The sequence below is a fragment of the Globicephala melas genome, chromosome 3 (genome assembly GCF_963455315.2).
Source record: "Globicephala melas chromosome 3, mGloMel1.2, whole genome shotgun sequence".
In the NCBI taxonomy this organism is placed as follows: domain Eukaryota; kingdom Metazoa; phylum Chordata; class Mammalia; order Artiodactyla; family Delphinidae; genus Globicephala; species Globicephala melas.
The window spans coordinates 164,628,212-164,655,611 of record NC_083316.1 but is presented as its reverse complement, the minus strand read 5'-3'; the positions used below and the strand labels follow the sequence as shown (position 1 = coordinate 164,655,611).

At 51.1% G+C, this 27,400-nt stretch overlaps 1 protein-coding gene across 2 annotated transcripts in view; it reads right to left on the bottom strand.

Annotated features, from left to right (window-relative positions):
- Positions 1–1,193: 1,193 nt before the first annotated feature.
- Positions 1,194–27,400, bottom strand: part of OLFM2 (olfactomedin 2) — a 62,846-nt gene continuing 36,639 nt past the window's right edge. For both annotated transcript variants that reach the window (XM_030879610.2, XM_030879609.2), the window contains exons 2-6: positions 6,666–6,815; positions 4,753–4,899; positions 4,281–4,500; positions 3,840–3,946; positions 1,194–2,337 (exon numbers count right to left, since the gene is read on the bottom strand). In XM_030879610.2, coding sequence (XP_030735470.1) covers positions 1,660–2,337; positions 3,840–3,946; positions 4,281–4,500; positions 4,753–4,899; positions 6,666–6,815 — 1,302 coding nt within the window. In that variant the 3' untranslated portion in view covers positions 1,194–1,659. The remainder of the gene's footprint in view (positions 2,338–3,839; positions 3,947–4,280; positions 4,501–4,752; positions 4,900–6,665; positions 6,816–27,400) is intronic.

Here is a 27,400-nt window from a genome sequence, read left to right as displayed (position 1 = left end):
TTTAAAAATTGCTTTTAAATGAGTGCATTAGGCAGTCGCATTTATTATTCATTGGTTTCATCGGCAGTACGGCCCCAGTGTCCCGAGTTCCCGGAGATGCCATCACGGAGCGGAGATGATTTAATCAGGCCATTAATTAGAGACGGGGAGACAGGGAGGGAGGGTTCCTCCCAGAGGAGCAAGCTTGGCCTCCGTGGCCTCAGCAGGGCCGGGCGGGGGGTGTTGTCTGGGCCGGTGGGCTGTTTGCACAATGTTTCTGCTGGAGATTTCAGGGGGGAGCGTGTGTTGGGGCGTACGCAGGGGTGGGGAGTGGTCAGCACTACCTTTGTTCCCGGCCACAGCTTCAGAGGCGACTGTCTCCCCCATCTCCTTGCAGTCTGTCACCCAGGCTACCAAAGATCTGGCTAAAATAAAACTTTCATTTTGTTTTTCCCCTTCTATGACCCCCTCCCACCCCACCTTAGTCACACTGCTGAGGTTCCTGAGGACTTGGCCTTTGCTTACTTCAGTCTCTTCCCCACGCGCTCACACACCCCTTCCCTTCCTGTCTCTGATACTTGCTAGCTTTGCCCGTCCTTCCCCTCCAGGAGCTCCAGTCCCCATGTAGGTCCCCATGTCAGGGACTGTCCCTGCCCAAGCCCGGGCACGGGGCGTGGGTGTGTCCAGCGGAAGGGCCCCCATGCACTTTCAGACTTGCTGTCTTTTCTTAAGCAGCTAACTCAGAACAGGTGCAACTCATACAAAATGATTTTGATGTTACAAAGAAAAAAGAGAAGAAAAAGGAAAAATTCTGTGTGCTACCCTCTCATATCCATATTCTTAAAAGCAGCCAACTTGTTAAAAACCCATTTTAAAAGCTGCCAGATGGGTTACTGATGCACCTGTGTGATCAGCGAGTGAAAAAAAAAAAAACAGTGACAAAGAATATTCATTTGAGGCTAGTCTTCATTGTGATAGAGTTCTTGGTTATCTGGATCATGTTGTTTGAAACAAGTTTGGATCGGGTATCCTCTCCTCTCTTCCCAAAGGGCTCTGCCAGGGCCCTCAGCCACCCCCCCCCCAGGCTGGGCTTACCTGCCCCTGTTCACAAAGCTTGTGGCCTGGGACAAGGGGACCCAGCTGGGGTGGGCCTCCAGGTTCACCCTCCACCTGGCCTCTTCTGCCCCTTCCAGACACACAGAGCCGCTGAAGCATGAAATGTCAAAGGTCCCGTTTATTCCAGCAACCCGGAAAGAAAAGGTGTAAATAAAATAAACATCCATGCACTCAACTCCTTGGGTCGAGAGGAGGGGACGTGAAGCCAGGAGGAGGAGGACTGAGTGGGACGCAAAGAGGGAAGGGAGGGAGGGAGAGAGACAGGCAGAGATAGCTGGAGAGTCACATCGAATAAAAGATAGAGAGGGCTCAATAAACAGAAAGCGAAGTATCAAAATCAGAGATCAATAAAGAAGAGACAATACTGAGAAAACGCACTGACAACAGAAGCAGAGAATGAAAGCTGGGCGCAAAGGTGGAGGGAGAAAAAACAGTACAAGAGGGGAGAGGGAGAGAGAGAGAGAGGGCAGGACACAGACAGAAAGATAAATTTGGAAGGACACAGGCGGAGTAGAAAGGGCTCCCGTGGCCCTCACGTGGCTGCGTGAGCGACGACGGCAGCCCCTAGGGGCCCCCAGCGGTGCTGATGACGTGGAAGAGGGTGACATTGTAGAGCACCTGGTGGCCATTGTTCCAGGTGTAGAGGGCCCGCTCGCGGGGGTTGTAATCCAGCATGGAGATGTGGGAGTACTGGTTGTGGAAGGGCACGTCTGTGTACTCGTAGCTGGACGTGTTGGTGAAGTAGGCGAAGTAGACCTTGGCCCCGGCCAGGTGGGAGTTGGTCACGTAGAGCACGCCACAGATCATGAAGGCCTCACCGGCGCTGCGCTTGGGGTAGCCGGTGTCCCAGGACCGCACGACCTCGAGGGTGTGCGGGTCCAGCCGGCTGACCACGATGTTGCCTGCGTTCTGGTTGGTGGTGTACACGGCCCAGAGCCCACTCTCGTCCACCATGAAGTCCATGTCCGAGAAGCCACCCCAGGAGTAGGGGAAGGTGTTATTGTAGCCGGCCCCAGGGAGGCTCCTCTGCACCAGCACGGAACGCGAGCGGAAGTGGTACTTGACCACCACGTTGCTCTGGTACTTGTTGTAGAACAGGGAGCCATTGTACACCACGTGGCCCGTGCCTGCCCACGGCTGGGGCAGCAGGTGCTGGATAAAGTTCTGGCCTTTGATGAAGTCTCCCAGAGTACGGAACTCCAGGACCCGCCGGCCCTTGTAATAGCCATCCATGTACCAGACCTACAAGAGAGCCGCTGGTCACTGGTGGACCACCACCAATGACCCAAAGGTCCCAGCAGCCACTAAGGAATCATACAGTCATTAGGGATCAACAGTCACTAAGTGGTCATTACTCAGTCATGGGATGTCCAGTGACCTTTCATGACCAGGCATCATCCCAGTGACTGGGATCATTTGGTCAGGGAGTGCTATTGGTCTCAGACGCTCAGAGGACAGTGCTTGATCCCCAAGAATCGGGGAAACTGCAGTCCCTGGCGACTCACTGGGCCTAGGAGTTCACTGGTCATTGGATATGGGATGGTTAGTGGTCATTAGGCTGCCCTTGGGTGGTAAGAGGTCACGTGAATCCATCGCCCGTGGGTAATTCCTGTACGTCAGCATCCTCTCCGTCAACGTCTTTCGCTGTCACCATGGTATTAGCGTTTGTGAGTGCCCTTACTCATGCTGGTTATTGGGCTAAGCAACCTAAAAACTGTAACGCTGATGTTATCATAACCATTTTTAAGATAAGGAAAATTGAGGCTCAGAGACATTAAGGAACCTCCCCAAGTTTCCCAGCTAAGAATTGGTGGAAGCGGGATATAACTCCAAGTCTGATTTCTTTTTTTTTTTGGTGCCTCGTGGCTTGTGGGATCTTAGTTCCCCGACGAGGGACTGAACCCATGCCCCAGCAGTGGAAGCACCAATCCTAACCACTGGACCACCGGGCAGTTCCCCCCAAACCCAAGCTCGTAACCCCTTGGTTGAACCACCATGATGCCTGGGAGGCCAACGATCACAGTGGGGCAGTGGCTATTTGCTGCCTCTAATCTATGACGCTCCATGGCTGCCCAGTGACCAACATCCATCACTAGGATAGTCACTAGGCAGTTAACAGATGGTTCCTGTGGATCAGAGGTGATAGGCAATCGTGACCATGGTGGCCACCGGAAGTTTAAAGGTCATTGAGGGCTTCCCTGGTGGCGCAGCGGTTGAGAGTCCGCCTGCCATTGCAGGGGACACGGGTTCATGCCCTGGTCCGGGAAGATCCCACATGCCGCGGAGCAGCTGGGCCAGTGAGCCATGGCCGCTGAGCCTGCGCGTCCGGAGCCTGTGCTCCGCAACGGGAGAAGCCACAACAGTGAGAGGCCCGCGTACCGCAAAAAAAAAAAAAAAATCATTGAGTGGTGCTGGTAGGTCCTAGTCCTTGGGAAGGCAGTGGTCACTGGTGGTTACTTTGAGGTCAGTGGTCACTGGAAGCTGGTCATTAGTACTAGTAACCATTAGTCTCTATACAGTCATTGGAGGTCAGCTGACTTACAGATTCACAGGGCTGGAAAGTTCTTGGTCACTTGGTGGTCGCTAGACAGTCAGGGGGAGGTCCAAGGACCCTGGAGACCCTAGGACACTTTGGCTTACAAGATAATCATTGATGCGGAATCGCTTGGCGCCTAGGGGCAGCCACAGGCTATGTCTCCTCCTCAGTATAGGTTCTGACCCCTGGTGTGGGCCCAGTCACTCACCCGGCTATCCGCACTGGGGGCCATCGTGTCAGTCATCCAGGAGCCGAAGCGGGACCCCATGGCCCGAATGGTGATGGGGTTACTGACCCCCGTCAGCTTCCCACAGCCTGGGAGGCAGGAACAGGGGGGATGAGGGTGGAGAATGGGAAGAGCGCAAGGGAGGCAGGGCAAGGATGAGGTAGTGTGATCAAACTGAAGAGCTGGGAACAGGGGTGAGGAAGGATCCAGAAATCTGGTCCCAAGGTGGAGTGAGGTTGGGGGTGAGGGACTGGAAGTGTAGGGTCAGGAGCATTTCCAGCTTCTGGGTCTATTTTTGGCCTTGGGTAGGGAGGTCAAGGGTCAAAGTTTCGAAGTTAGAGGTCAAAACCATGCCCTGGGCACACAGAGGGTTTTGGGGTTGGGTGTGGAGGCCAGGGGTCAAGGTCAAGCATCAAGGCATACCCAGCTTCTGGGCACAGGCGTGGAGCCGGGCCTCCAGTGCCATCACCCGCTGCTGCAGGTCCCCGTAGCCGTAGGCGCCCATCTCCTCCTGGATGGCTGCAAGGCTGCCGGAGAGATTCCTCACCTCCTCCCGCAGGCGCACAATGGTCCTCATGTCCGCCTTGTACTGCTCCAGGACCGAGCTCAGGGGCAACAGCTCCGTCATCCTGTCCTTCATCTCCTGCTCCCAAGGTGGAACCACTGCTGATCCCAACCCCTGACCAGTGGCCCAGACCTGAGCCCAGGCTTCAACCCACAACTTCACCCCTTATCTCTGATGCACACCTGGCCCTTGGCATTCAGCCCACACTGGACCCTAGATCTGGGCCAGCCAACACTCGGTCCTTCCCAGATGTGACCCCCACTCTGGGAACTAATGGGCACCGATCCCAATGCTTCTCTTGACCTCTGACCTGAACCCAGAAGGACCCACCTGGAAGCTCTTGGTCGAAAGGGACCCGTCGGCCGCCCGGAGCCTCGCATCCAGGCTCCGCATGAGGGTCTCCATGCTTCGCACGTACTGGAGGTCACGGTACGTCCGCAACTCAAGGACCTCCATGGACTGGGAGACGTTCTGAACCTAGGAACTTGGAGGGTTAGGAAGAGCCACACTCCTGTCCCCGTCCCCGGGATGCCACAGACAAGACCTGGCGGGGCCAGAGGCCAAACACCCAACCAACCTTCTCCTCCCAACCTTACCAGCAACCTGACCTCCCAATGGCAGGCCCAATCCATCCACTGGCTACTAGTCTGGCCACCACCACCTCCCACCTCTTCCCTCTTCCCTGCTCTCCCTGCCACCACTCTCGTCCCCAGCAGTCAAGTCTCCACAGAGCAGCCAGACAGAGGTTTTTCTTTTTTCTTCTTTTGGCCACACTGCGAGGCGTGTGGGATCTTAGTTCCCCAACCAGGGATCGAACCCAGGCCTCCTGCAGTGGAAGCACGGAGTCTTAACCGCTGGACCACCGGGGAAGTCCCGAGAGGGAGTTTTTCAAAAGGAAGATTGGATCACCTTCCCCTGCAGACCCTGTGAGCTGGTCCTGCCCTTTTGCCTGCCCACTCGCTGTGTTCATCCACTGCAACCACCAGCCCAACTTCGCTCACATAGATTTGAAGCTTCTTCCGTCCTCAGGGCCTTTGCACTTGCTGATCCCTCTACCTGGAGCGCTGTTCCCTTTGTCTTCGTCGCTGGCTTCGCCTCATCCTTCATGTCTCAACTCCAGCATCACCTCCTCAGAGTGGCCTTCCCTGTTCACCCTGCCTTAAGCAGCCACTCACCCTCTCCCCCTTACGTGGTTATTTTCCTTCCAGCTATGACTACTACCTGGAACATTCTTATTCATCTGTCTCCTTTAGGTGGGATCCTCAGAGGCAGACCCAGTGTCTGGCTTGTCCACAGCTGAATGCTCAGTAAATACTAGATGCTCAATAAATACCTTTAGGCTAAATGAGGGAACTGAACTTCCCCTTGCCCTGACCTCTCCTAATCCAGACCGAGGGCCCCCTAGCTCCCACCTCCACTTGGCTAAGTTGAGTTCCTCCCGGCCAAGGTGAACTCAGAGGCAACACTGGATGCTTGTTGAAATATACAGACTTTCCTGAACCATCGTTCACGTGACACTTGGAAGTTCTCAGAAAGTCAAGAGCCTGATACCCGTCCTGGACGCCACAAAACATTTTTATGGTCATGGTCAGCAATCAGGGGACACCACATGGCCATTCTGCACTGTTGGGGAAAGCAGTTCCGGTGTCACGGGCAGGGCAGGATCCTACAGAGTTAATGGGTGGAAGACTCCAGTGCCAACAAGGGTCCCTTCTGTCCTCAGCTTCCTCTTCTACAGGATGGCGGTGGGAAGTTGCTAGTCCCTTTCAACACTGACATCAGAGGTGACTAATGGGCAGTTCAGCTGGGTAGTGGCAAGAGACAGCAGTCGGCCTCTAAAGGGCACCGAAATATCCTTGGGAATGTACTGAATGGGGACCAGTTTATATCAACCACAATCAGAAGGGGAAGGCATCTTTATGTAAGTCTCTTGGGATGGAGGGTGAGAAAGGGTCTTAGCAGGTGAGTCTGGCTGAGTGCGTGGTGGGGCCAGAGCTCATGCACCGAAGACTCAGATGCTGCCACTGGGGTTCTCCTTCCCTGTCCCCATACAGCGCTCAGCTTCTCCTCCAAAGAAAGCACTAAACAGATATTGACCGAAATATCCACCTGGAGGGGAGCCAGGTCATCAACCAGTTCTGAATAATCTGCTTGGCTAGATGTGGCCCCGGCTGATCTGGATGGGGGCAGAGGGCAGGGTGGGAATTGGGAGATTTTCATAAGGGAACCTGGAAGGTTCTTACCTTCTCCATCATCTGCCGCAGCTCCCGGCTTCGGCCATCGCGGGAGCAGGTGCTCTGCGCGGGGATCACGGCCGTGCAGATGCATTTTCCGTCGGGAGCCTGGGCCGAGGTGTACAGCTGCCAGCCTTCCTCTGGGCTTTGGAAGAGGGTCTGCGGGGAGGTCGGAGTCAGAGAGTGGGAACCCAATGGGGGAATCACCCCATCGCTCCTGGGAGAGAAAAGGGGCCCCGGAGAGATGACAGAGGTCTTTTGCTGGACCCTTGGAATGTGCCAGACAGTGTGCTAAGTGCCAGACGTGTGTGATCTCAATCCCTCCTCAGGGAGCCCCATTTTACAGATGATAAGACTGAGGTATGAGGGGCGAAGGAACATGGCAACGAATTGTGGGATGTGAGCCCTTCCAAAGAGGGGAATTCATTCTCTCAAACACACTTGCACACGCATGCAACAATGCCTCCATAACCACCATTAGAACATAGACTCAGACTCCTACCAACCCTCACACCTGAACATTCCTCTCTGCTTCTCAACCCACAGTGACAGACAGGTTCTGGATATATCTTGGGGGCCACTAAGCATAACTCTACTATTGTCATTCCCCCTTCCACCAACCCCTGTTCCTGAGAAGAGGCAGGGTGATGGCCAAAGGGTGACAGACTCCTCACAGAGACCTCCAAGACCTTGACTAGAAGGCGTCACTTTTAGACTCCTCCTAAACTAAACTTCAAGTCAGTTGATGCTGCTCAGATAATTCAGGGATCAATTATGGCTGTGCTTCCCAAACCATGCTCCTTGGAACCCTGGCAATCTTAGCAGGCATGCTGGGAAGACGGTACTCTGAGGTCAAATATGTTTGTGCATTGCTGAGTGAAACGAGTTTCTTTCTGTCTTTTTTTTTTTTTTTTTTTTGGCCATGCTGCACGGCTTGAGGGCTTAGTTCCCCGATCAGGGATCAAACCCGGGCCCTCAGCAGTGAAAGCACAGAGCTCCAACCACTGGACCACCAGGGAATTCCTGAAATGAGTTTCTTTAATGCAGGACTTATCAGAACCTTTGAAATGCTCATCTTCATCGGGGAACTGATGTTGGTTGTTCAGGTTTTTAAGGGATGCATGTGTCCTATGGCTCATGTTCATCAGAGCCATATTTTTCCAAAATTATTAGAAAATATCTAGTGAATGCCTATTCTATGCCAGGCATGGGTCTGGGATAGGGTCTAGGAAGAGAGAGACGAAGAAAGCATATCGATTGCTGCCCATAGATGTGGAGGAGACAGACATGAATTATGGAATCCTACCATTACTTCTAGAACTATATGCTGCAGTGAATGCTACAAAGAAAGTACAGAGAGTAACAGACCCTCCCAGGCTGAGGGTCTCAGAGGAGGTGCCCCAGGGAAGGGACAAGTAAGCTGAACTTGAGGGATGAGTGAGCCAGGAGAAGGAGAGAGAGGAAGGGACACTTCTGGCACACAAATTCTGACCAATACCTGGAGGGATTGGAGAAACATTGCTCAAAAAGCATTGAATCCTCACTGGATGGAACGTGTTGGGCCCTCAGATCAGGCCCCCTTGAGCTTCCCCAGAACGTACTGGAGTCAGTCACAAGTCCCAGTCTTTTCGTTTTTAATCAGGGCATGGTGGTCTCATTTGTTCAACAAATATTTGTTAAGCTCCTGCTGTGTGTCAGGCTCTGTTCTGGACATTGAAAACATAGTAAACAAACACAAAAGCTCCTCTAGGAGTTACTTTAAAGTGGAGAGCAACAGAAATAAATAAGTTAACACCAAGTATTTAAAGGGTTTTGAGTGCCATAGAGAGAAGTAAAGCAGGGAAGAAATGATGGAGGATGCTAGGGTTGGGGGGTGGTTAGGGTTGCAATTTTAGGGGCCCTGGGAAGGGCTTAATGAGAAGATGTCATTTGAGTAAAGACCTGAAGGAGGTGAGGGAGGAGCCATGAGGATATCTGGGGAAGGATGCTCCAGGCAGAGAGACCAGCAAGTGCAAAGGCCCTGAGGCCGGACCATGCCTGGTATGGTTGGGAAACATGGAGGAGGCTAGTTCAGCTAGAACAGAGTCACCGAGGGAGAGATTGTGCGCGGGGTGGGGGAGATGAGGACAGAGATGGGACAGGACAGCATGTGCAGGGCCTTGTGGACCATGGGGAGGACACATTTTTGCTCTGAGTGAGGTAGGAGCCAAGGAGGGTTCTGTGCAGAGGATGGACAGGACCTGACTCAGGTGTTCACAAGCGCCCCCTGGCTGCTGTGGGGGGGAACAGACTGTGGGTGTGAGGTGGCAAGGGTGGGAAACCAGGGCAGAGGTGACTGCAAGGGTCCAGGCAAGCGGTGATGGGTGGAAACCGAGGAGATGGGAAGTAGAAGATGCTGGTCCTATCCAGAATGCATTCCTAAGACAGGGAAGAAAGTCTGATAAAACCCCAAGTGTTTTACAGAGAAACAAGCTTCACCATCATGGATCATTTGCACAGCCGCTACTTATCACCCCGCAGAAGCTGTTCCCATGAGCTGTAGCAGAGATAAGCCAGGCTGTGAGCAATGGGCAATGAGCAATCCCAGAGACTCCAGCTGTTAGCCCACTTTTTCTCTCCCACTCAATAAAGCCTTTTTTTTTTTAGCTTATTGGAATGTGAGCAAGTGATATCACTGTTCAGATGAGCTTGACTCGTCCGCTAATTTATAAGAAAAAAAGAAAACATTCATAGATGCCATCTGAAACTATTGTCATTAGTCATTCTTTGAGCCTTACGTACTCACTTCAGAGGTTGAGGGAACTCCCTCTTTACAAGTCCATGTTTCCCCAGTGGAGGAATGAAGTCACTCACCTTCCCAGGCTCCCTTGCATGTAGGCATGGTCCAGGTGGAGCCCACACTCCAGCCTTACTGCAGAGCGCCTCACTGCCAAGGGCTTCCTCGGGTGGTCCGAGCCCACCCTGCCTTTGCACTGGGCAGGCAGAAGCACCTCCCACCCGGAAGTCCCCACGGAGTTCGTGATAAATACCAGCCCTCTCGCCTCTCCAGTGGGAGAACGCTGGGGTGCCTGCTGCCTGCAGTTTCCCAGAGGATCCCATGGGGATCTGTGCTCCAGGTGCCCACAGTGGGACCATTAGATTGCCCTGCCTGGGTTTCCTTCATTTCCCATCTCCCTTTCGCCACTGGTTCCTCCTGGGATCGCCTCCCAGCTAAGTATTTGCACTCAACTCCTCTCATCCAGCTCTGCTCCTGAAGAAGCCCGACCAAAACCGAGAAGGATGGCCTAAGACAAAAAGGGTGACCCAGAGGGGGAGGGATAAATTAGGAGGCTGGGATTAACATACACATACTACTCTATATAAAATAGAGAATCAGGGCTTCCCCGGTGGCGCAGTGGTTAAGAATCTGCCTGCCGATGCAGGGGATGCAGGTTCGAGCCCTGGTCCGGGAAGATCCCACATCTTCCCGGAGCGGAGCGGCTGGGCCCGTGAGCCATGGCCGCTGAGCCTGCGCGTCCGGAGCCTGTGCTCCGCAACGGGAGAGGCCACAACAGTGAGAGGCCCGCGTACCGCAAAAAAAAAAAAAAAGATAATAAGATCTGACTGTATAGCACAGGGAACTCTACTCAATATTCTGTAATAACCTGTATGGGAAAAGAATCTGAAAAAGAATAGATATATGTATCACTTTGCTGTACACCTGAAACTAACACCACATTGTAAATCAACTAAACCCCAGTAAAAGATAAAAATTAAAAAAAAGAAAAGAAAAGTGATTCAGGAATGCCTTCTCCTTTGGTTCTAGGAGAATGCAGAACTAGCTTCACCTTTTTTCATGACAAATACTGTTCTTAAAAAACAAAGACAAAAAAAACAAAACCATGAACTTGAGTCCAAACATCTCCATCTGTGCTCCCCTGGCTCTGATCCCCAAGCAATTTGGATAGAACCCCCCGAAGATTCTCATTTGTGCAGAGACAAAGCAGCCCGGTTCAACATAATTAACATCCCCTTCCTACATTCTGTAGCGTGTGCTTTGAAGCAAACAAGCCATTTTCTCTCAACACACGAAATATTGAATTGTAAAAGAGAAGCATGATTTAAGCGGCGCAGAGAGAAGGCCTCCACGGCTTTCCTAAAATAATTGTCTGCGTTGGACGCACCTCGCTGGAGTGTTCTCTGCAGCAGCGTAATTAAATGCTCGGGGTTTGGCTGCCAAATCTCAGCACGGCAAAGAGCCTGAGTTTCACCCATCGGGTTCAAGTTCAAACACACAGTCAATTCATGTCCTTGGGAACCCACTGGAATGTCCCGGGAGGCTCCGTGTTTGACAGTCCAAAGGCCAGCTCTCCCAGACTGGGTTTAGCTTCAAACCAAAGTCACAAATTCTCAGAGGTCACACTCCTAGGGATAGAGAATGCCTATACCTAAGGGAAATGTTTATAACAGCAGGTGTGAGAGCCGCAGACTTCTCCTGGTACAGACACTTCTGATCTGGTGGCCTGTCTCACCTCACATGTATATGTGTCCATGCCACCCTCTCACTCTGTCCCAGCTTACCGTTCCCCCTCCCCGTGTCCTCAAGTCCATTCTCTAGTAGGTCTGTGTCTTTATTCCCATCTTGCCCTTAGGTTCTTCATGACCTTTTTTTCTTAGATTCCATATATATGTGTTAGCATACGGTATTTGTTTTTCTCTTTCTGACTTACTTCACTCCATATGACAGACTCTAGGTCCATCCACCTCACTGCAAATAACTCGATTTCGTTTCTTTTTATGGCTGAGTAATATTCCATTGTATATATGTGCCACATCTTCTTTATCCATTCATCTGTCAGTGGACACTTAGGTTGCTTCCATGTCCTGGCTATTGTACATAGAGCTGCAGTGAACATTTTGGTACATGACTCTTTTTGAATTACGGTTTTCTCAGGGCATATGCCCAGTAGTGGGATTGCTGGGTCGTATGGTAATTCTATTTTTAGTTTTTTAAGGAACCTCCATACTGTTCTCCACAGTGGCTGGGATTTTTCAAATGCTTTCACCTAGGCTGCTGCCCCAATTAAGCAGCCGTCTATGTAACAGGTCCAGGATTGACTGAGTACAGGACACGCAGGAAAAGTTTTTCTAGCTCTCGCGTCCGGGATCATCAGCTCAGCCTACAGCTCCGTCACCTAAGTCTTGGTTCGAAAAACAGTTCTTGGTTCTTCCGGGGGCCGAGGGATTGCTACAGGATCCCAGGGGCAGCCAACCATTGAGCACCGGCTACTGGAGATGAGCAAACAGGACTAGAGCAAGCAGCTGCCTCTTGATAAGTCAAGGATATTATTGCGTCTGAGGCTGGATAATTTAATCGGGAAGCAGAAGTGGCTTGGGGCTTGTATATTTATTTGTTGGCTGCCTTGTTCCAGAGAAGACTGCAAGTGGTTTACAAGGATATGTAAAATACCACACGATAGCTCCAATTAAACAGGAGAGCAGGAATTAGATATTTCTGGAGGGCGGTCTGCCAATCCAAAGCCTTAAGGTTTCTGCATTTGTATTTAACCCCAATCTGAGCCTAAGAATTTAGCTCAGGGAAACCATGTGACAAGTACTCAATTGCTACAAGAATGCTCATTAAAGTGTTGTCTAAAATTGGACAACTGGAATTTTTTTCCCCTCCAGTCGTTTGCCAGTAGGGGCATTGATTTTAAAACTCTACACGAGGGAATACTATGCAGCCATTAAAATCGGGGACGAGTAGGGATTTTTATTCCCATCTTCAAATTTACCTTCTAAGTTTTCTACAATAGACACGTATTGTTCTTGTGAAGTTTTTTTTCAGTCTGTTTAAAGTTTTGCGGGTTTTTTTTTTTTTTTTTGCAAGGAAGAGAGAGAAAAAGTGGGGACATAGAGCCAGAAGTGAGGCTAAGAAAAACCCATCCCTTAAAAACTTGAACAACCAGCATATGGTTGGGCCATAAATTTGGCTTCAAGCTCCTTAGCAGCCAACTCAAAAAGGGAAAGCTGGTCATTTATGCGGCTCCCAGTGTCCTGAAACAAAAACACACCAGATGCTCAGGAGAAAACTTAACTATTTTTAGTACCAAGAACAGGCAAGGATCTCTCCCACGGCCCTCCCAAAAAGGAGTCCGCGTGATGTCACCAGCATCTTTCCAGACAACATCCTTACAATGGAAATGACTCGTTTCTTCTGGATGGCCCTTCTTCCTACTCAGCTGGTAGAGTAGAGCCAGGTGGTTAAGAGCAGGGTCTGAGGGTCAGGCTGCCTGGGTTGATGTCCTGGCTTGGCCACTCACTTGCTGTGTGAGTTGTTTAACCTCCCTGTGCCTCCTTGCCCTCATCTGTAAATTGGACACGATAATCTGTACCTACCTCACAGCGTTGCTGGGAAGCTTGAACGAGTCAATACCATACATGCGAGAGGGGACTTCCCTGGTGGTCAAGTGGTTAAGATGTCACGTTCCCAATGCAGCGGGCACGGGTTCAATCCCTGGGTGGGGAATTAAGATCCTGCATACCGTGTGGCGTGGCCAAAAAAAAAAATATACTATACTTGTGAGCAATTAGAACAGTCATCAGCATGTAGTAAGTGCTACAGAAACGTTTGCTATTATTGTTATAATCCCCACGATGCTCTAAAGCCAATTTGGTAACTTCCTGAAGTCAAAATGGTTTGAATCTGATGCGGGCACTGAACTGAGATGATCTGGAAGAATGGGTGAAAGTCCATTGGATTTGGGGCTGAGAATGCAAGATGATGAGAAGTCACAGCCGGATGGCAGTGAGAGAGAGAAAGAGATACAGGGAGAGACAGGGTGTCGAGTCCTACCAAAGACAGACAGAGACACAGCTCCATCCTATTCGCCACGTGACTCGGCCAGTTCAGTTTCTGGTCCTAGTTACATCTCCCTGATGTAATTTGGTGGAGGGGAGTCCTGCTTCAGTGTAACAGGCAATCAACAAAGCTCATGGGACTTCCCTGGTGGTCCAGTGGTTAAGACTCCTCACTTCCACTGCAGGGGGCACGGGTTCAATCCCATAGGGGAACTAAGACCCCACGTGCCATGCGGTCCAGCCAAAACAAAACAAAACAAAAAAGAACAACAACAAAAAAAGACAACAACGAAACCCCAAGGCTCACACGGCCGTGTTCTCTGTGGCCCATCCTCTAGGCAACCTCCTCTTCCTGGAACACACCATGCTTTTTCCCACCTTCAGGTCTTTGCACTGGCTGGTCCCTGAGCCATCAAAACTCTTGCCCCATCTCATGGCTGGGCTAACTCTTCCCCATTTCTAGGGCTCAAGCATAAATGTCTCTTCCGAAAGCAGCCTCCGCTGTCCCTTCCCCATGTTACCCACTTCTCAAGGCACCCTGTGCTTTTTTCCCCTAGTACTTGTATTTCTTACTGTATGTCAAGCCTTGTTCTAAGCACTTTGCATGCTTTAACTGGTGGAGCTCTCACCATGGCACTAGGAGACAGGCACTGTCATTATCCACCTTTGAGAGGTGAAGAAAACGAGGGGAGAGAGGGCTCAAATCTCTTGCCCAGAGCTTCACAGTCTATAAGTGGTGGAGCTGGGATTTGAACACAGGCCACATGGCTCCACAGTCTACACCACCATGCTGCACCTCCCCTGTTCTCCTTCAAGCCCGGATCACAATGGCCATTGGAACCTCTTGGGTGTGACCACTGGCTCAAAGCCTGCCTCCGCCCCCCGACGGGAAAGAGGATGGGAAAGGGGAGTTCTGTCTGCTTTGCTCATTGCTGAATCCCCGAGGCCTGGCATGATGAATGTTTGTTGAATAATTAGATGCTGATGGGCAAACAGCCCATCACGGATTCACCATGCGTTTCCTCTCCACCACCAAATCGGTTTCCGCCTGTCCCAGGGAGGGACTGTCTGAGATCAAGTTGCAGATCATCTGTGGCAGGCACAGAGGCGGCGGCGGCTCCCCTCTGACTGCAGGGACGGCAGAAAGGCCGTGATGAATGATCACGGACATACCTATCTGCCACGTCTCAGCCGTGATGGGGCCTGAGTCCCTTTGGAGGGCTTGAGATGACAGCAGGCTGCTCCTGTCAAACCTAGCGGTATTGGGCAAATCCCTGCTGAGTGATAAGCTTGACAGCCTTTAAAGAAGATATCAGCTCACCCGTGCCAAGATGGAGAACCAGAGCCTCCCTCAGTCTGAGCAGCTGGGGCTTGGCCTGTGAGAGCCCGTGGCCGGGGGAGGGGCTGGGATGGGATGAGGGGGGCCGACTGTGAGTTCATTCATTCATGCATTCTTTTTTTTTTTTTTTTTGGCCGCGTCCTGAGGCTTGCAGGATCCTAGTTCCCCCACCAGGGATTGAACCCAAGCCCTCGACAGTGAAAGCACTGAGTCCCAACCACTGGACCGCCAGGGAATTCCTGATTCATTTATTCATTCGTTCCCTTCCAATGCAGATTACCCATCTTGCCCTGAGAGGCTATTCAGGCTGGCACACACCACCTCTCACCCTCTGAAGCCAGCCAAGCCATGGCAGAAGACCCCCATTGCCCCTTGGGCCCCGGTCCAGACATACATTCCTGGATGTCTTAGGCTCTGCCATTACAGTGCCAACGTGGACCAAAATGAATGAAATAGACTTCCTTGGGAAAGGTGGGAAGAGACACAGGTCTCTGAGTTTGACTGACTGCCCTCCCTGGGGTCCTTCTCCCTGGAGGAGGCTTGCCTCGTGCAAGAATTTACAAACACAGTCCATTCCCTCGCAGTGTGGCCCAGACTGTCGGAAACACCGTGGATGCCCGCAGACAGCCCTAAGGGTTGGGCTGATGGACAGAGGTCTGCATCCAGGCTACAACACGAGGGCCACTCCAGTCGTCAGACCAGTTTGCTTTGAGAAAGGACAAGTTCCTGCCCGTCCCCAGCACTCAATAACACCCCATTTGAGGAGACCCCTCAGGGAAGAAACAAACCCTCACTCGAGTCTCCTGAATCTCACCAGCCTACATTCAGATTCCCAATGACTCCTGAGCTCTTTATCACCCCAGGGCCTTTGAACATGCTGTTCACCCCCACAGTCATCCAGGTGAGCCATGATGAGGGCTTGCACCAGGGTAGATGGAATGGGGACAGCAAATGGGTAGATTCCTATGTTTTAAAGGCAGAGCCTGGGACTTCCCTGGCGGTCCAGTGATTAAGACTCCACGCTGCCACTGCAGGGGGCACAGGTTTGATCCTTGGTTGGGGAACTAAGATCCCATATGCCTCACGGCACAGCTAAATAAATAAATAAGTATAAAGGCAGAGCCCACAGGATTTGAGGGACTAGATGTGGGGCGGAAGGGAAAGAGGGGAGTTGAGGATGAGTCCAACTTTTGGGGGCCAAGCAATGGAGTGCATGGATGGGGGGTACCATTTACTGAGCTGAAAAAGGCTGGAGGAGGAGCCCATGTGGAGTGGGGCGGGGAGGAAAATTAGAGGGGGGATGAAAATCAAGAGTCCAGCCTGAAGACATGTTCCATTTATGCTGCTTGTGACCACCTCCAAGTGGAAATATCAAGTAGGTAGCTGGGGAGAGGAGGAGAGAGGGTTTGGCTAGAGATACATATTTGGGTGCCCTCAGCATTGAGATGGGATTAAAAGCCATGAGAAGCCTCTCCTACTGGTTTTTAATTTTTTTTTTTTTTTTTGCGGTACTAGGGCCTCTCACTGTTGTGGCCTCTCCCGTTGCGGAGCACAGGCTCTGGGCGCGCAGGCTCAGCGGCCATGGCTCACGGGCCCAGCCGCTCCGTGGCATGTGGGATCTTCCCGGACTGGGGCACGAACCCGCATCCCCTGCATCGGCAGGCGGACTCTCAACCACTGTGCCACCAGGGAAGCCCTGGGTTTTTACTTTATTTAACACTTATAGAGTGCTCTTTGCTATAGACTCTTTCTGTCTCCCCAGAATTCATATGTTGAAAACTAATCCACAGTGTGATGGTATTTTGGGGTGGGGTCTTTGGGAGTCGGATTAGTGCCCTTATAAGACACCCCAGGGAGCTCCCTGAACCCTTCTGGCACGTGAGAACACAGTGAAAAGACATCGTCTATGAACAAGGAATCTGGTTCTTACTCGGCACTGAATCTGCCAGCACCTTGATCTTGGACTTCCCAGCCTCCAGAACTGTGAGAAATAAATGTTGTTGTTTAAGTCACCCTGTCTACAGCATTTTTGTTATAGCAGCCTGAACGAACTAAGATGCTCTTCTAAGCTGCTTTACAAATTTTAAATCCTTGTAGCCTCCCCTCCCCCAATGAGGTACGTACTAACATTAGCTCCACTTTACAGATGGAAAAACTGAGGCAGAGAGAGGAAAGTTAGTTGCCCAAACTCACAGAGCAAGTGTCTGAGCTGGAATTTGGACCCCAGCCTGTGAGACTCTCAAGTCCTCACTCTTAGCCGCTATGCTTATGGGAGAAGACTCTCTCTCTCTCTCCATGGAAGCTTGGCTTCAAGCCTTGCATCCACCGACCCATTCTCCCCAGAAAAGCCAGAGCCAGCTTTCAAAGTGTCACCCCCGGGCTTCCCGGGTGGCGCAGTGGTTAAGAATCCGCCTGCCAATGCAGGGGACACGGGTTCGAGTCCTGGTCTGGGAAGATCCCACATGCCGCGGAGCAACTAAGCCTGCGCGCCACAACTACTGAGCTCACACGCTGCAACTACTGAAGTCCGCGCGCCTAGAGCCCGTGCTCCACAACAAGAGAAGCCACGGCGCACCACAACGAAGAGTAGACCCCGCTCGCCGCAACTACAGAAAGCAGCGCACAGCAACGAAGACCCAAAGCAGCCAAAAATAAATAAATTTACAAAGTGTCACCCCCCACATTGGACCCTTCATGGCCCCCAGTGCCCTCAGTATAAAGCCCAAATGCCACCTGGACGCACTCACCAGTCCTGCCCACTGGGCTACGGCTGAATTCTCAGCCTTACTACTTACTTGTCTTCACCCACATACAGCTGTTTCAGTTCCCCTTGCTGCCTCTGCATTTTTGTCCGCGCAGTGTTCTTTGCTTAGGACACTCTCCCTCTCCTCCTTCACATGGGGAAAACCTGCTCAGGTCTCAGCAGAGTGGGGTGTTCTGGTTCCAGGATGGACCCCTCTCTTAAATGGTCCCCATCTCCACCCCCTCACACACACCCCCATACACACACAGAGTCCTGTGACAGTGGGATACAGCAGTTCTATGCAAAGGAAGGTCCTTTAGCATCATAAAAATGACAGTAGTTGTAATAATAATTATTATTATCCTCCTCCTCATCAATAACAACTAACATTTATGGAGCATATCCTGTAAGCCAAGCTCTATTCTAAGGGCTTTGCAGCTCATTTCTCACCAATCCTCAGAAGAACCCTACGAGGTTGAACCCATAATACATGTCCAAATCCTGGATCTGCCGCTTCCTCTTTGTGAGTTTCTAAGCAGATCCCTTTGCCTCTTTCATTTGTAAAATGGGAACCAAAACCATCCCATCCCCTTCCTGCCTAGTCCCCCCATGCACACACACACTTAAGTGTAAGCTGCCTGATGGCTGAATTTTCATCCTTTCCTTCCCCTGCTCTGCTGCATACGGTTGGGAACTACAGCTCTCACACTCCTTTGCTTTCAGAAAGGTTCAGCCAATGGGAGGCACTCATGGAGGATATGAGGGCAGGACAAGGGGAGAAGCAGCGGTATTTCCCTGTTTTCTCTGCCTCCTGTGCTCCAGCATTGGTTCCGTGGCTTCAGCTCCCCCTGGTAATCCCAGGCCTGGGCTCTGTTTATACCACCTCTTCTATCCAACACCCCACCACCACCCGTCCTAGGGGGATAAATGCTCTCAGCTGTTGCTAATCTCTGGTTTTCGTTTCCATCTCTGTTTAGTTTTTCATCTCTTCCATCATCTTTGTAACCAATCCCCTGAACTAAAATCGCCGAAAGCCCTAGAAGAGTTGTTTCTCTGGTCAGCCTCTGAAGGGTATAGTAACTGCTCAGTAAATACTGTGCATGAACAGCCAGCTGTAGATCTTATCACACAGGCTGCTTCAGTCCAAATTCTGATCTACTCCTTCCTGTGTGACCTTGGGCAAGTAGCTTAACCCCTCTGTGCCTTTCTTAACCTCTCCATTTCCTCATCTAAAAGTTGGGATAATAACGGCCAGGCTTCACAGGGTTCTTGTGAAAATGATGAATTGGTACATGTCAAGAGTCAGTCACGGTGCCTGGTACATTGTGACTGCCCAGTCAGTGGGAGCTTTCATATCAATTCACGGAACCAGCACTGTTCTAGAACCGTTCCATGTCCCCTGCTAACTTTTTTTTTAAATAAACTTTTTATATTGGAAGTATTTTATTTTTTACCTTTTTAATTATTATTTTTTTAATGGATCATTTTTAATTTTATTTTTTGGCTGCGCTGTGGGGCAGGCGGGATCTTAGTTCCCGACCAGCAATTGAACCCGCGTCCCCTGCGGTGGAAGCGTGGACTCCTAACCACTGGACCACCAGGGAAGTCCCAGAAGGATTTTAGATTTACAGGAAAATTGTAAAGACAGGACAGAGAACTTCCATACGCCCCTCACCCGATTTCCCTTGTTGTTAACATCTTACATATCCATGGCATATTTGTCACAACTAAGAAACCAGCATTGGTTCATCACTCTTACTAAACTCCAGACTTTATTGAGATTCCTCCAGTTTTTCCACTCATGTCTTTTCTGGTCCAGAATCCCACCTAGGATTGCACATTGCATTTAGTTGTCACATCTCCTTAATCTCCTCTGGTCTGTAATAGTTTCTTCATCTTTCCTTGCTTTTCATGACCTTGGCAGTTTTGAGGACTACAGGTCAGAGACTTTGTAGAATGCCCCACCAGCTTTGAAGGGCGGGAAGCAGGTCCTAATTTCTCCCTGAGGTTTCCCCGGCTCACAGCCCAATACCTGGCATGCAGTAGCTGCTTCACAGACACTTCCTGAATGAATGAATGAATACAAGAACGGCAGTCATTTATTTCTTTATCCTCCCGCACTCCATGTTCTGCAGGCATCCCTGCCAGAGGCCACATCTAGAAAGGTTCACAGCGAAATAAAAGCTCTTCTCCTTTCAGAAAGTTTCGTTTTTGATCCTTTCTTTGTAGACATCAAGGATTCATTTCTTTAATATTTAGGGGCTTTTGTACCAAAGGGAAGCAGCTACATTTGCATCAGACGTCTCATTTTTCAAGGCAAGTGAGAGAGATTTTTTCTAGCAAGACGGGGATTCTTCCTTCCCAGAGCTATCATTTGATTTCTGTTTCTTCCTTCCCGGCCTTCGGGCAGGCGGCAGAGTCGGGGTGAGGGGCTACGGAATTATCCACATTTAAAACGAAATCTTTTGGTCTCGCTGTGCGACATGTGGGATCTTAGTTCCCTGACCTGGGATCGAACCTGCAACGCCTTCAGTGGAAATGCGGAGTCTTAACCACTGGACCACCAGGGTAGTCCCATCCCATTATCCACATTTTTATGTCCTCTTTGTCATAGCACAGGGAAGATTAATTAGAACCTTGTAAAGTTGCCCTCAGGACCTGGTGCAGGAAGTGGCCTGGCTGTCACGTGATTCCCATCCCTCTGAATGGCTCAATATTTGACACAGGGACCAAGAGACTTGCCTTTGGGTACACAGAGCTTGCCCCTTTTGAACATTAGCTGGTCAGAAATGGGAATTCCCTTCAACCACACGGGCCTGTGGGTCCGGTTGCTTTTTATTTCTCAGCTCTGGGAGGCCAAGGTGAAGCCAGGGAATGTAAGAAAAATACCCACGTCAAGGTCATTTCCCCGCCACCACAGTCCCTGCTGCTGGAAGACACCGGCCCAGGTTTAATCTCTCTCCTGACGTTTGTCAGAAGTAAAAATGAGCCTGGATGAGGTTTTCTGACAATTCTCTCGACCTATAGGAATTCAATTTCTGGCTTGGGCATAAATTTGCAGCCATCAGTGCCTGCGGTAGGGGATGGGCCCATTGGCTGGAGCTGGATTTCTGAAATCAATCCATCGGTGCACGGAAAAGGTCGTCACGGTGGAAGCTGACCTTCTTTGGCTGGCTCAGGAATCTCACGCCGGGTGCCAGGGACACCACTGCACAAAATGAAGGTGTTTGCTATGAGGCTCCCACGTGGGGGATGGAGGGAGGGAGGCCTTGAAGGCTGGACAGTGTGGCCAGGAGGTGACAGGGGCCCGATCTGCTGGCTAATAACTCACAGAGACAGCCAGGCATAAGCACTGCCTGAAAACTGACTTCCGTGGGCTCTGTGTGCGCCACTGGGGGTGGCAAGTTAATTTGGGGTCCAAACCTTTTATCATTTGGCTACACCTTGGACTCACATTCAGGATTTCAAAGACAGGCATTCAATTCCCCCAGCCAAGGTGAGGCAACAGAGCATGGTCATTTAGGGCACCGAATCTGGAGCCAGGTCGCCTGGGTTCCAATCTCAGCTCTGCTGTGTGACCTTGGGCGAGTGACTTAGCCACCCTGGGCCTCCGTTTCCCCACTAGTGATATGGAGCTAAGAATAGCAGTGATGTCATTGAGGTTGTTGTTAGTGTATTCGAATAGCTTAACATCGGCAATGTAATATACACGTGAGTGCAATAAAATTGATCATGGCATGAAAATAAGCAAACAGAGGGAATTCCCTGGTGGCCCAGTGATTAGAACTCGGTGCTTTCACTGCCAGGATCAGGGTTCAATCCCTGGTCGGGGAACTAAGATCCCGCAAGCTGTGCAGCGCAGCCAAAAAAAAAAGGCAAATAGTTGCTGACAGGGAACCAAAAAGGCAGCCCGGTATCTGGGGCTCAGACAGTCTGCATTTAAATCCTGGCTCTGGGTTACCTTGGGCGAGTTACTCTCTCTGCGCCTCAATTTCCTCAAAGCGGAGAAGAGTGATGACAACGCTGGTGTTTTGAGGATTAAGGGAGCTAAGATATTGGAGAGACAAAGAGGCGATTATAAAACAGCGCGACAAAGCCGTGATGGAGCCAGCACAAGTAAGAGCAGAGGATGGCTACGGAGCCTGGTTACACGGGTTCCAGGCAAAGGGAACAGCATGGGCAAAGGCATCCCACAAATACTGATTGAGCACCTACTCTGTGCCGGGTACTGGAGACACAGCAGCAAACAAGACAGGCAAAGATCCCTGTTCTCGCCAAGATTCTACTCCAGTAGGGAGAAGATGGTGCAGAATTTGAAGCTCAAATCGGGAGGCCAGGAGATGAGCTGGATATTTTGTTTGCCCCTCCAGGTCCTCTCTCCCCACTTCTCCATCGGCTCTGTGCTCCGGGAGGCTGACCCCTGCAGCCTCCACCTCCCAGAAGCCCCCGCCCTCCAACTTCCAGCGACGTCTGGCCAGTGAGTGTGACCACAGGAGACTGGGGTGGGGGGCGGACAGAGGAAAGAGTCTGGCGTATTGAATCCCCTGGTTCCCTTCCTGCCAAGTAATGGTTTCAGGGTGGCAACGTTCCTCTCCTGACACTGGTGGCTCCTCTGGGCATCTCCCCAGGATGTCAAGCCCAGGATGACCGGAAGCAAGTGTAAAACAGTGGTGATGTAGCTGGTACTGTACTGTACTTTTCAAGGTACTGTACTGTACGATTAAAAATGTTTTCTTTATTTTTCGTGTTTGTTTGTCTTTTATGTATTATTTGTGTGAAAAGTATTATACACCTATGACAGTACAGTACTATATAGCCGATTGTGTTAGTTGGGTACCTAGGCTAACTTTGTTGGACTTACGAACATGATCTCAGAACAGAACTCATTTGTATAGAGGGGACTTAACTGTACAGTCATATTCTGAGGTCCTGAGGGTGCAGACTTCAACTTATGAATTTGTGGGGTGGGGTGTGGGGGGACATCGTTCAGCCCATAACCACGTGTGAGCAGAGAAAAGACCTGGTCAGGAAGATCATTGAGGGTGGGCTGGTTAGAGCAAGACAGAGAGGCAGAGAAATCCACCAGCAAGGTTCAGGTGAGCACATTGCGGGTCTGACTCGGCCCATCCTTTGAAGTTTGCCAGAGCTTTCAAAGAAATGGATCTCAAAGAAAACAGCTCCGGCCGCGAGGCACATCCTCCGCTCGGAGGGCAGGAGGCAGTGATGGCCACCTGGGTCACCGGAGCCCTTTGTTAGTGTAAATGGCCCGCTTGAAGGGAAATCGATCCTGGCTAAGCACAGAGCAGCTGCTCCCAGCCAAAGCTGCTGTAGAGAGGCCCTTTGCCCTCTCTCCACCAGGGCTGGGACAGGAGCCAGCAGGAGCCCGAGGATTGTTCTACCAGGTCATGGATCCCAGAAGGACCTTCAGTCAGCATGCATTGTGACTGCCGGCTCCTGCACTGGTCCAAGGTGGAGTTTCAGCATCACCTCCAGTCTTGGCACTCAGCAGAGACCAGCTCTACATGTAATGATGATCATTATCACCAGCCTTGCCGAGTGCCGTCCGTGTGCCAGGTCCTATGCAGGCATGTGCGTGCGTGAGGGACTTCCTAGTGCCACCTCCCAGCCATGTGACCTTGGGCAAGGGCCTTGAACCTCACTGTGCCTCGGTTTCCTGTATATAAAACAGGGCCGGGACTCCCCTGGTGGCACAGTGGATAAGAATCCGCCTGCCAATGCTATGCAGGGGACACGGGTTCGATCCCTGGTCCGGGAAGATCCCACATGCCGCGGAGCAACTAAGCCCGTGTGCCACAACTACTGAGCCTGCGCTCTAGAGCCCGCACGTCACATCTACTGAGCCTGTGAGCCACAACTACTGAAGCCCGCACACCTAGAGACCGTGCTCTGCGACAAGAGAAGCCACCACAATGAGAAGCCCTCGCACCACAACGAAGAGTAGCACCCACTTGCCACAACCAGAGAAAGCCCGTGCGCAGCAACGAAGACAAAACAAACAAACAAAACAACAGGGCTAACAGCAGCACCCACCTCTTAGGGTTGTGGTGGAGGTAAATGAGTGCCTGAGCACATAGAGCTTCAAACCATACGTCGTAAGAACTGTGGAGGGTCAGCTCCTGATAGGATCACCTCCATTCACCTCCCGACAGTTGTGGGATGTAGGGGGCGTCCTAAGCTGAAGGTCAGGGAGGAAAGGCAGGGGGCAGAGCCTACCATGCCATCAGTCTGTTGAGGGACAGAAGCTATGCTAGATGGTTCCATGGAGGGAATTTAATATGGGGAGTGTGGTGCCAAGGAGCCAGAAGGGCTGGATGGGGTAGGTGCGGAAGGTGAAGTGATCAAAAGAATAGCAACTGTAAGAAGCTGCAGGGTTGGGAGCTTCCCTGGCGGTCCAGCGCTTAAGACTCTGTGCTTCCACTGCAGGGGGCACGGGTTCCATCCCTCGTCGGGAACTAAGATCCCATATGCCACGCGTCGTGACCAAAAAAAAAAAAAAAAGAAGAAGAAGAAGAAACTGCTGCAGGGTGGCAGGGCAAAGGGGGTTAGTGGAGCTGGACCCAAGGAGGGGACAACAAGGCCACTGCCTGCAGCAAATAAACAGGGATAGAAATCCCCTGACTTCTCTCTTCCTCCCGCCTCCAACTCCCGTCACGGCTTCCCATTGGCCAAGTCTAACAGGAAGCCAGTGAGCAAGGGAACCTGGGAAATGTAGTTTTCAGGGGTCAACCCCCCTCTGATACCAAAAACAAGGGGAGGGCAAGGAATGAATCTGAGGGACACCATGTAAATGACCAGCCCACAGGACTCAGGGCCCAGCCTGCCTCTCTCTAAAGTTGTCTTAACTACGAAGCTACACACTTAGGGAGGATCTGTTTCAGTCAACTGTCCCATTTCATGCCTCACAATAATAAGTCTTTGAAGGAACAGTGATAATGCTGGATCCTTCTTATCCATAGTTAAGAGTCACCTAAGTTTATGAGAATTCCCTGGTGGTCCAGTGGTTAGGCCTTGGCGTTTTCACTGCAGGGGCCTGGGTTCGATCCCTGGTCGGGGAACTAGGATCCCGAAAGCCATGCAGCATGGCCAAAAAAAAAAAAAAAAAAAAAAGAAGAAGAAGAAGAAAGAAAGAAAGAAAAGAAAAAGTCACCTAAGTTTAAAAGTCACCTCCTCAAGAAGCCTCCCCTGATTACCTCTTTAAAGAAGATCTTCTCAGTCCCCATCTCCCTGCCTGGTACTTGTCGTGGAAGAAATCATACTATATACATTTGTTAGCTGGGGTAGTGTATGAGAAGTGTACAAATACAAGGACCTTATATCTTGGTCACTACCATGTTCCCAATGCCTAGAACAGCACTTGGCACATAGTAGGTGTTCAATAAATATTTGTACAATATTTTTTAAACCCTGACGTGGTGCTGCTTGCTCTGTATATTAAATAGTAGAGCTAGAATTACAAACCCAGTTCCGTGGCGCTGTAGAGATGCTGGTGTTTCTACTCTGCCATCCTCCTGCCAACTACCCCAGGGCTGTCCAAACTCTCTGCATCCTTCAGGGTTCAGAGTAAACATTACCACCTCTGAAAAGCCTCCCCCATCCCCACAGACAGGTCAGAATCCCCTCTGTGTGTGTCTCCAAAATCCCTACCCCTTCCCTCTTACAAGGTTCTTATATCTGATACATTTTCTTGCCTGGATGAGTGTCTGCGTGCCCTATCAGACCTTGAGCTCCAAAAGGGTGGAGTTGGGTGCTCGTTCCCGCTGAGGTCCCAACACCAGCACATGCTGGACAGAGTAGGCAGGCATCACCAGGACATGAAGGAGTAAATGAATGAACGAACAAATGAATGAATGAATGAGTGCCTCCTGCCCACTCCAAGTCCTCCAGGTGACCTCTTTCTCCCCCACCCTTCACATATTCTCTGTTCTATTCTCTCAGGGTTTCCTCCCTTCTTCCCACTCCTCTCAGGGTGGATACAGGGGCTTTGGGTTTTGAAGGGGGCGTGGGGTCTAAGGTAGTTGAATGTAGCTCAGAAGCACATAGACCCCAGATCCTAACGACTTGAGTTCAAATCCTGGCTCCTCTGGTTTCTAGCTGTGTGACCTTGGCAAGTGATTTAACTTCTCTGTGCATCCATTTCCACATCTGCAAAATGGGCATGACGGCAGTGCCTTCCTACAGAACCATGGGAGAACGAAATGAGCTACTCGGATCTGTTTCAGGGCTGCATCTCTTCCTCACAGCTCCCTTCTGCAATTCCCAGGCAAGTCTGGGCAGTGGAGAGCTGAGTCTCGAGCAGTTAATGAATCCGGAAAGGATCTCAGCTGTGTGAGGGGAGCCCCAGTGCCAAGTTGGCCTGATTTTCATCCTGAGAGAGCTGAGAACAGGTTCTGGTGTCAGACATCTGCGCTGTGATTGGCATAAATGCCATGACCCTCTTTGTTGGAGCCTGGGGGTGTAGGCAATGCTCTTGGGGCTCTGCCTAAATCTTCTTATAATGGGGCACACACACCCCACAGCTGCTGAGAGTGGGGGCTCACAGCTAGCACTGGTGACCTTTTCTGGAGACCTGCCCTTGGCTCTGGGGAGCTACCACACACTGGAGATGCCTCGGAGGCATCCCCCACCCCCAGGAGCAGCCAATGATTGATTGACGCAGGGGTCCAAAAGCCCATCCCTCTGCGGTACAATTTACGTTCCAGAGCTCCCCCCATCCCTGTGGATCAGGCCAAGCCTGGAATGTACCCGAGTCCCCTTCCCTGGTCCCACTTCCCTTACCCTCCACTCACAATTAGTCATGTGCTCCAAATCCCTGTCTTGGGTTCTGCTTCTCAGGAACCCAACCTAAGATGGGGGAAAACAATGAACATTCAACAGAAGAGGGTATTTATGTGGGTGTCCCTTCAAAGCTCATCTTCACACCCAGGCACCAGGTTCTGTCATTTCCACCTACATACGCCATCTATCAACCAATCCTGATAACAGCTCTCGCGTCAAAATGTATCCCCAGTTCTGCCCAGTCCACCCAACCTACAATGTGCAGCCCCTATCACTCCCCAAGGCTCGCCCCTCTGCTGCGTTTTATTGCATAAAATGTACTGCCCCTTGACCCTACATTAAAATTTATCTTGCTTCCTCTGTCTGCCCCGCGATGCTGTCAACATTCCAAGGGCAGCACCCAAAGGATGTTTACTGCTTTGCTCATTGCTGTGTCCTCAAGCCAGAATGGTGCCTGGCACCCAGTAGGTGCTCAATAAACATTTCTGGAAATAAAGAATGAATCCTTTAAATGCATTCATTTGGAGACAGCTTTAACTGTCTCTTTGTCTTACCTCTTTACAGTCGGAATCTATGCACTTTTCCCGCTCTGGATGGGCATCTTCCTGGTGCAGTCGTCTCTGCCCTGGTACCCTGGATCCCACCCTCGCCGCCCACAGTATGTTCCCCCTGCAGCAGCCAGAGGGCGCCTGTGAGCACAAGTCAGATCATATTCTTCCTCTGCTCAGAAGCCTCTATGACTCCCACCTCACTTGTAAAAGCCAAAGTCCTCCTGCAGCCCACAAGGCTCTGCACAGTCGGTCCCTGTCCCATCCCTGCCCTCGCCTCCTCCATGCTCCCCCTCACTCACTGCTCCAGCCACACAGGCCTCCTCTCTGTTCCTACAACACCCCGAGCACGCTTCTATATGAGGTTTTGCACCCGTTATTCCCCTTGCCTGGAATGTCGTTCCAACTCCTTTATTTAATGTCATTGTTTCAAAAGGCCTCCTTGACGCCCCTTCTGCTCCAGTCAGAACTACGAATG